At 51.1% G+C, this 10,086-nt stretch overlaps 1 protein-coding gene across 1 annotated transcript; it reads right to left on the bottom strand.

Annotated features, from left to right (window-relative positions):
• Window positions 1–4,566: 4,566 nt before the first annotated feature.
• LOC121445286 (interleukin-17B) lies at window positions 4,567–9,252 on the bottom strand. Its single transcript, XM_041647328.1, has 3 exons — window positions 9,232–9,252; window positions 7,102–7,391; window positions 4,567–4,798 (listed from the first exon to the last, which is right to left on the bottom strand). Exons 1-3 carry the CDS (start codon window positions 9,250–9,252, stop codon window positions 4,567–4,569), a joined length of 543 nt encoding a protein of 180 aa, XP_041503262.1.
• Window positions 9,253–10,086: the final 834 nt, after the last annotated feature.

Genomic DNA, 10,086 nt, shown 5'->3' with positions numbered 1-10,086 from the left:
ATTGCCATCAGTAGAGCCCTGGGCTACCTGTCAATCAGGTAGAAAAATGGAAACAGGTTGAGCCATAGGAAGAACGGAAGCTTTTGACGGCCCCCTGGAGGGACTGGCCTTTCTCTTTATGTAAGGGTACAGGAGTCATGTGATGAATCTGTCTTGCCCAGGAGGCAAGTCCTTGGATGGTAGAGAGTGGTCCTACCTCACCCCTGAACTCCTCCCCTGAGCAGAGGAAAGGACAGTGTGGGATGGAGTTCTTCAGAGGTTAATCTGGTGCTTTCTTTGGTTCTAGCTTCATGTAGAGAATTGTGCCTTCCTTTTTCTGTACCTATAAAGATCAGTAGACTGGGGCTGGTGATGTAGTTTAGTACTAGCATTCGTGAGGCCTTGGCTTTGACACATCCAGGGTCACAGGCGTAGCTCGGTGGAATGCATGAAGCCCCAGGTTCAAGTCTCAGCACCACCACGCTCCCAAATCAGCTTTTGAAGTGAAACTTGACTTTGTTCCTTTGGACCTGGGCCTTTCTGCAGAGGGAGCACACAGGAGTGGAGCCAGCGTGGAGCGCGCACACACACACATACCACTCAGACTTGTTAAACTGTGCTTTAGGGGAGAGGCTTGGATGTACAGAGGAAATATGGCTGCCAGAGGATCGTAGCCCAGAAGCTTGCCCAACAGATAATCCTAAGATTCATCTGGCTCTGTGTTGCTGCAGGGAAGGCAAGAGCTCACAGAGACAGCATAATTTGTCTGAGGTCTCAACTTAGTTTTCTAGAACTTCCCCAGTCTGGAGCTTTGCCTTAACTGAGGTCAGCATAAGAGCAGAAACTACCCCCGTGCAGTTAGACTCACACCGGAACGAAGGTTCATGCTTTACCGGGTGATGGTGGCGGCAGTGAAGAGACGGTCTGTACGTGGTGGCTATTACAGAAGCCGTAAGACTGGCACCCCAGTAAAACAAATTTTGGCTGAAGTAGAAGAACAAATGAACACTCCCTGAACAGTGAAGGCCTTACTGGGTAAAACCATTTGAGGCCATGTGCAGAGCACAGGGCAATCCCCAGGTCCCTCTCACAGCCAAAGACTGCAGTGTCAACAGATAGGCCATGTGGACTAGCCCTGCACCAATGCCTGTGGCCAGAGAAGGGCCTAGTGCTGATTGGTTGGGCTTCAGACACTGGTAATAGGGTGATAGAGTAAACCGATTTGCTTAGAATCACAGATTTGAATAATAACCATCTTGGGAGCAGAGGTCTTATCCAAATGTCATTGCTGTGGAGGTACCTATGCACCCCCCAACCCTCAAGTTTAGTGACGTCAAATCGTGTGATGGTGTCTTCCAGAGAACTTTGAAATGCAGGTGGCACAGGCTGCCATTGTATGCCTGGTATTGGGCCAGAGGAGCAAAGACAATACAAAGCATACTCAGCTGACTCCGCCCCCTTGGGTCCCTAAGGAGAGTATGGCTTAGACCCAGGGCAGGTCCTTCCCTGGGCTGGGACTTCATGCTAAGGCTAAGCTGGCTGTACTTCAGACCCTTCCTTTGCCTGAACAGGCAGGCCTAAACAGCTCCAAACCAAATCCACTCTCAATGCCCTGAGGCCCGCTTGCCCAAGCCTTCAAGTTCATCTCGTGGTCTCATCATTTGCAGGACAGATTCCAAAAAGGGGAACACAGGCCAACTGAAAGCATCCCGGGGCCCACCTTGCCTTCTCAAGCTAGAACAGACATTCCCTGCCCAGGCCCAGAGAAGCCTGTGAGTCTGACCAGCAATGCAGAATGACACCACCCTTACCGTCTGTAGTCCACAGTATAATGAGTACTTAAAACCCTGCACACAGGGCTAAGAGCGTCGCTCACTCATTAGAGCCCTGCCTAGTGTGCTCCAAAGCCCTGACTCATCACATCACTGCCTGTAATCCCAGCATTCAGTAGTCAGGCAGGAGGATCAGAAGTTCAGGGTCTTCCATGGCTACATAGTAAGTTTGAGGCCAACCTGGGCTACATGAGATTCTGTCTAAGAAAAGAAAAGAAAAGAAAAGAAAAGAAAAGAAACCCACAAAACTCTATACAGATATTCTACTTTGTAGAGCAGATGACCCGAGCCGTCTTTGGGGCCAGGGCGCTAAGGAAGGCCTTGCTCTTACCCACTCATGAAGCAGCGCCAAAGGAAGTAAGGAGGCAGACGGTAGGTCCCTGGAAGCCTCTGCATTTTATCTATGTCATGTTCTAGGAAGTGTGTATTTAGCTTTAGACTCAAGTAAGTTTCTAGATTCCTTATAGACTCACTTTTCCCAAGGCCTAAGCTCCCCTGCTCAGGCCCAAGAGGCCAAGTTTCAGGCCAGCCAGAGGGTCAGTGGACTAAGACAAGCTGGCAAGCCTGAAGACAGTTCAACCCCAGGACCCACATGTGGAAGGAAAGAACTGACTCCCAGAAGTTACCCTGTGAGTTTCACAAGTATGTTCTTTCTCTCTCTCTCTTGCGCTCTCACTAAAAGAAACAAACAAACAAAAACCCTTTTTATAGGAGAGGCTTTTACACATTGAAGTCCCAGGATTGTAAAGACTGGGCAAGAGCCTGGAGATAGTGAAATCTCATCCGCTCGTTTCAGATAAGAACCCAGCAATAGGGAAAGTCTTCACCTTATATAACAAGTGTATACTAAGCATCTCTAAGATTCTAACACACCCTCTATAAGGATGGCCCTTTCTCGCCAAGAAGAGGCTTTCCTCCTGCCTACACTACCCATGCTCCCCCAGGACTCCTGTAGCTCACCTTCTCCCACAATGGCTTCCAGTGAAGCCTTGGAAATTGTTGTACCCATCGCATGGGCCTATGACCCGGAGAGCATAGGGCTTGGAGGATAGATAGCTAAGTGGTAAAACAACTCCTTAGCATGGACAAAGCCCGACTTCGATACCCTGCCTTTAGGGGCACACATAGATCCAGAGCACATCTGTGGGAGCCTTAAAGACGAGCAACCCCTACAGAAGTGGCTGCTAAAGGGATCGGCATGAGCTGGCATGTGGAGTCTATTTTCCATGTGTCTGGAACCAGGCCAAAACTTCCCAGGGTAATTTTAACCAGTATACACTCTACAACAATACCAAAAAAGGTAAGTTACTTTCCAGCCCAGACAGGCACATACCTAACCATTGGCTTTTCGTGAATTAGACAATTAAAGCATTCCACACTGAAGCTGTTGTACGCACATGGGCTCAAGCAGCCGAGCGAAATGTTCCCGCAGTGGGCTATTGACCCTTTGTAGGATGTTAGCTCTAACGTGTTAGTTCATCTCACCCACGGAAAATAACCCAGCCCCTCAGCTGTCCTGGGGGGAGGCAAGGTATTTTTAGAGCCCAGGACAGCTGATTGGGGATTTGCTGTGGGATTAGAAGGCCCAGGGGGTTAAGATTCAATTACAAGGGGAAAGAGCTAGTATCAGGGCAAGACCCAGTATGGGCTTTAGGATAACCCCATGCTGCCGGGGTTGGTCAGTAGAATGTTTTGATGTGACCCAGTGGTTCTCCAAGTGCGGTCACAGATGGCAGCATCAGCTCCCCCACAGTAGTAGAGATTAAAAGAGGCCACAACACTCAAGTGGAAAAATAGCAAACCCCACCTAAGTCAGCACCTCTGAGTACTGAGCCAGAAGTCTGCCTGGACAAGCTTCGCGCTGACTGACATTTTGAGGATCGCAGACACTGGTACCTAGTGCTGCAGATAAGTGGCTGGATGAACAATGACCTATCCAGTTTGCCTTGCAGCTCTTGAGTGTTTAAAATCAGAGTTCCCCTTCCAGAAAAAAAGAAGAATAAAAAGAGGGGGAGAAGATGCTGATGCTGATTTAGGACCTCTTGGGCTACCAGAGACCCTTAGGGGGAGGTTGGGTCTGTTCTGCAAAGAACCCTGGGGCTAAGGGCAACCCTTCCCATTTGTGGCAAGGGTCATTGCCACAGCATCCAGGAGAGGCTGAGCCCTAGCTTGGTACTGCAGCCTTTTAGGACTGTGTGTCTTAGTAACTTGAGTCAGCTGGGTAGCGTATCGGCTTATGACAGCCGTGTTCCAGTTATACAGCTGCTACAGGGAAGAGCGCAGAGGAAGTCTGCCACCATCTCAAGAGATAGAAATGGAAGCAGTATTTGTTTCCTGAGTCTCGTGTATCCGAGGCTATACTCATAGCCAAGGGTGGCCTTGAATTTCCTGACTTACCCACCTCCAGACTACTGTTATTACAGATGTGCACCACCCTGTTGTTTTATGTAGTGCTAGAGATGGAACTCGGGACGTCATTTGTGCTGGGCAGACTCTTTAACTGAACTACATCCCCAGCCCAGCATTTTCTAATAGCCTGGTTCACTCTTGAGGGCCGAGTCCTGGGAAATGCTCACTCAAACTGATCTGGAATTTGTTTCTCGGGGATATCCAACCCCGACACAATTTTAGTTTCCTAGTCACAAGGAGCAAGCCCAATGCCTTCCTTTACAAAAGACAGCATTTACTGTTTATCAGCCTTGCAGGAACACAGTGGGTGCGGGGAAGGAGTCGCAGTGGCCACTGGCTTGGTGGCTCAGAAGATGCAGGTGCAACCCACCGCGATGGTCTCCATGACGACGCGGTGACGGCAGGGCCCAGGGCGCGGAGGTGGCGGACAAAGGCGGCGGCGCACTGGCACCTGGCTGAACACTGGCACACTCACCATGCTGCGGTCCTCCTGCATGGTGAAGGGGTTCACGCAGCCCAGACAAAGGCAGCGCGCCTCGGGCAAGTCCGCAGGAATGCGGCTGGGGTCGTGGTTGATGCTGCAGGGAGCGAGCCAGTGGGAGAGAGCAGGGTGAGCGCCACCATTAACAACAACGGGAACTGCCCGAGCCATCCCCAGGGTGTCCTATAGAGTTAGGGTTAGGGCTAGTGACAAGGGTGTGTTGTAATGAACTCTGCCTTCCCAAAAAAGGAGACCCCGATTTGGAAGTCACTGCTGGTCAGGTTCTGTCACCGCTGTGTCCCCAGCTTCCTCCTTTTACCCAGTAAGATACCACGGGGACCATGGAAAAAACTAAGCCTTCCCTCTTATCTACCCTGTTTTTATATTGTGGGGAATTAATCTACAGGGAGAAAATGTTCACAAGTGGGTGTAGAATCTGCATTGGAAGAGGATCTGGGCCTGTTTGTTTTACTGAACCTCAGAGACTCAAGTTTTAGGGTGTTGTGGATTGGTTTGGATTGATTTTTTTTTTATTCTATTCTTTGTTTTGTTTTTATTTTGGGGTTTTGTTTGCTTGCTTGCTTGCTGTTTGTTTTTAAGACAAGGTCTTGTTTTGTAACTCAGGGTGACCTCCTTCCTGCCTCCAATCCTCTTGCCTCAGCCTTCCCGGTGCTGGAATTACACCATGCTCAGCCCAACAAATTGTTGATTTTTTTTTTTAATTCTATCATCTATCTATCTATCATCTATCTATTATCTATCTTCCATCTATCATCCATCTATCTGTCTGTCTGTCTGTCTGTCTGAGAGCAGAGGAGACCTTACAAGGAGCTAGACGGCAGCTTGTAGGAGTCAGTTCTCTCCTTCCCCATGTGAATTCTGGAGATTGTATTTTTATATACATACTACATTTTTGTTTTGTTTGTTTGTTTGTTGTTGTTGTTGTTTGGTTTTTCTAGACAGGGTTTCTCTGTGTAACAGCTCTAACTGTCCTGGAACTCACTCTTGTAGACCAGGCTGGCCTTGAACTCACAGAGCTCTGCCTGCCTCTGCCTTCCAAGTGCTGGGATTAAAGGTGTGTGCCTCCACCACCTGGCTCACATACTGTGTTAAAAGAAAATCGGGATGACTCAGTGGTTAAGAGCACTGGCTGCTCTTCCAGAGGACCTGGGTTCAATTCCCAGCACCCACATGGCAGCTCAAAACTGTCTGTAAATCCTGTTTCGGGGGATCCAACACCCTCACACAGACATGCATACAGGCAAAATGCCAATGCACATAAAATTAAAAATAAATAAATAATTTTAAAAAAAGGCAAATCAGTCTTAGACTTGAGACACTCATAGTGAGATCCTTCTGAGGTTGTCTCAGACCTAGAATATCTTTCTTCTCTGTCTCGATTTCCTCCTCAGTTAAACACAAATGAGAGGTAAGAGAATTAGACCTAGGAACACCCGGTGTCAGTCACCTCATTGTGCTTGGGAGCTCCCTGGAAATAAATTTGAAGTCTCCTGAATGAGCCTACAGTTTTACAATCTCCCTGACTGGCACATGAGCACAGCCAAGTAGGAGCAAAATGTGATCTGAAGGCCCTTTGCTGATTGCATTGTCACAGTCCAAGGCTACACTGCTCAACACAGTAGCCACTGGCTATAGCACAAGTGCCGACCTAAATCTGAGTCAATCTATACTAGTCCTTCAGTCTCATTCCGGTGGTTCAGTAGTCACCTGGCCACCGCAGTGGACTTCATCCCAGGGAGTTCTGGCCAACAGTGCTAGGCTAGAGTCTTAGGATATAAGCAGCGTAGCTGGCAAAGCCCTGAGATGAGTTTGTGAGCGAGCTAGCTATTTCTTCACTCCATCGAATCCGTTGACCTTGGGCCTCTTCTGCACGCTGACCTAGGAGGTGGAGAATGACACGCAGACATTGCCTCTGTAACCCAGGGCCTCAAAGTGATCCCCAAGTCAAAGCAGGGGCCATGTATCCTAAGCATGGAGAGGCAGGCGCAACTCTGTGATCCGGGCATCAGTCCTAGGGATTCTGACTGGGTGAACACGGGAACACTGAGGTGGTTCTGAGGCAGATTTTAAGAAGGAACCTGTCTAATGTGAAAAGTGTGAGCGTAGCCAGCAGGCATAAACCACCATGCTGGACAAAGTACTTTGGAAGCCCTACATATGAGACCTGGAGGAAAAAAAGACAGCACTGTGTATGTCTATCTGTGAAGGACATACCACCATTATTATTATTCCACTGACAGCTGGGGAAACTGAGGCTCAGCAAAGCTATTCAACTGGCCGAAAGATACGGAAGAGAGATTAAATTCACCTGAATCCCAGGTCTTAAACACAGCATCTGGGACAGTGGAAACGGTGGCCTGCTGGGCCCAGCCCACCTACCTGTATCCCCAAGGAGACAGGCTTCTCTTGTTGGACAGCCACAGCTGCAGGTTGACCTCGCATTTCCTCTTGGCTGTCTCAGAGCTGTTCCTCAGCTGAGCCACCATCTCTCCAAGGTTCCTCTCATACTCTTCCATTCGAGCGTAGGGCTTTACGCGAGAGACCAGGTCCAGTGGCACCTGGTGAGGCCCAGGGGCCAAGGGGCCAGGCCGCCCTTGCCCCTTCCTTTTGCCTTTGGTGTTTCGGGGCTGGCTTGGCCCCAGGAAGATAGAGATGGCAAGAAGGAGCAGCTGAGAAAGAAGGCTATTGGTCAGAGGCCAGAATCAAGTCTCTCTGGGCCAAGGCTTAGGGTTAGGGCAAAGAAGAGAGAGGCCTCTGTGTTGGCCACCTTGTGTATGGACACTTGTGTTGGGCACTGATGACACTCCCGCATCTTGAAGTCCTTGAAATCAGGTACCTCCAGAAAATCCCCCTGCCCACTCTAGTTACTCAATCTGCAGACCATAGTTGCTTCCCAGGACAGCTCCACCCCCTCCCAACTGGCTTTCCCAAGCCTGCCTGGCTCCTAACCAACTCACCGTATCAAGGCCAGTGGCGGCCATTGAAAAGCGTTTCTGACATTGCCACCTTCCCTCTTAATGTCCTTCCTGAGGCCCTCTGGGGGCGGGGGTCTCCTGTATCCCTTCTGGCCTCCTCTGCTCTTGTGCTCACCATGTTCCTTTCTGTGGGAGGGAGTTTGCACCCTGCCCACCAAGTCCTGCCTTTTCCTTCCACCTTCTGAAAACCTTGCCCAGCTGTGGGCTCTAGGTCACTGCCTCAGCGTTGCTTCTGGACATCTTGGAGTCGCCATGCCCCACATGTCCCTAACATGTCTGCAATTGTACTTGGACATGTGATTCTTTGATATCTCCTTAGCTGTTCCCCCCAGGGACAGACTCCCTTCCCTGCATCTTATCCCCTTGTGCCTGCATCTGCAGAGTGAACGGATTCCAACACCACACCTGCCCAGGACCTCAGGGACCTCAGTGCTGTTAACTGTGGGGGTGGAGCAGAAAGGTAGCGGAGTGGCAAGGGCAGGCATGGCTGGGGAGCAGGGCTCTCCGTTGGGGCAGCAGGGTGGCTGGGCCCAGCTTCTCTGGAGACTCATCAATGGAATAAGAAAGAGGATTCGTGAGCAGAAGCAGCCTAAAGTCTTCCAGGGACGCGGACGAGGGAGAGGGGGGTTGAGCCGCTTATAGGTTTTGCCGAGAGGAAATGACTTGAAACAGAGTGGGCGAGAAGGAACACTGCATGGAGCTGGCGGAGCTGGCGCGTGGTTCCTGTAAGACTTCATTTCCAGATCTCTCTCCCTCTCCCTCTCTGTCACACACACACACACACACACACACACACACACACACACACACCACCCCCTCCACCTCAGCACCAGACAACCTACCTCACACCTTATTCCAGCTCACTGTTTCTCATTCCATTTCGGAGTCTTACCAGACTCTGTGCCTTCCCTGCATCTTGGCCCACGGGGGTTGGGGGGAGGCGGGAGGGGGACAGGCCTGGTTTATCATCCAGGCTACCCAGCAAGCTTGACCCTTAGAAACAAGTCCCAGCCTAGCCCCTCTTGGCAGAGCCACTTGCTGGCATAAAAGCCATAGCAGTGAATTAGGTTACTAAATTCTTCCCTTTGGTCCTACGTTCTGCAGCAGAAATATTTCCCTCACTGCAGGCCGACTCGGCTGAGCTGCCCACACGTTCCTCAACTCACCTTGCAGGGGAAACAGACCAAATTCAACATCCCCTCCCTCAGTTTCCAGATGGGTAACAAAGACAGAAGGATTTGCCCAAGATCATGCACGCTGCCCAGATCGCAGAAGCCAGGTCTGGAAAAGCTCTAGTGCCCGAGTCTGCCCAGATCACCTGGGACACTTCCTCCTGAAAGAGTTCAGTGTGACCAGGCTATGCCCAGAGCCGTAGCCCAAGCCTTAGGTCATGACTGCAGGCTGAGACCAGGCTCTGTTTCTCTCTGGGCCTGAAGGAGAGGACAGAGCTGGTCCCTGCAGATTCCAAGCCAAACACAGGCAGCCATTAATCAATGGGGGAAAGAACAGCTACAGAGAAGGGAGCACCACGTACCAGGCTGTGTGGCCAGTCCATCCCACCAAGCCAGGCAGCAGGCCTGCAGCTGCCACCGGCCAGGAACCCCAGATGCCGCAGAGAGAGAATAGCAGCAACAGGATGGACTGAGGCAATTATAGCTCCACGGGGGGCTGCTGGGGGGTGTGGGTGGGTGGGCTCACTGTCAGCTGGGAGCCTTGGGCCCCCAGCTGGCTGGGCCTTAGCACAGTGGCAGGCGGTGAGGGGTGTGGGGGCAGGCCAGGAGCCAGGCCCTGAGGTGCCCAGGGGCTGTTGACCGAAGGACAATGTCCTGTGTGTCTGGTGGGGCCCTGGCTGATGGCACCTCCGCCTGTGGCCTGTGGCCGGCTGACCAGCCAGCACCCACAGCGCCAGTTAAGACAATCAGCTTCGTTTGCTTTGGGGATGGCCAGGGGGAAGGGGGGGGGGAGGAGGGATGGACTGCTGGTTGGTCAGAAGAGAAAATACTGAGACTGTCTTGGTCCAGAGCCAGACAGTACTATCTCCCAAGGAAACCACCTCAGGTACTCTAACCAGCCTCAGGTGAGCTCACTTCTAGTTACAGGCAGGGAAACTGAGGCCCGAGCAAGAAGGGAATTGGCCCAGTACTCCACAGTGAATTAGCCATGTCAGAGCTGGGATTTGGGCCTGGTTCCGATCCAGAACTCCACACGCCACACTACAGTGTTTGTGTTGGGATATTTTCTGCACAATTCTAGCCCTCCGTGAACAGGTCTCTGAGTCTGCGTGCTCCACCCAGGCCAAGGTGCAGATACCGAAAAGCTTCATGGAAGTAACCTTCTTACAACCTTCATGGGAGTAACATTTGCCATCTTGCATGAGAGATCTCCCCTT

Source organism: Microtus oregoni, unplaced genomic scaffold (genome assembly GCF_018167655.1).
Source record: "Microtus oregoni isolate MIOR12 unplaced genomic scaffold, Mior012 000172F_ref0000184, whole genome shotgun sequence".
NCBI classification, from domain to species: domain Eukaryota; kingdom Metazoa; phylum Chordata; class Mammalia; order Rodentia; family Cricetidae; genus Microtus; species Microtus oregoni.
This window is presented reverse-complemented; position numbering and strand designations above follow the sequence as displayed.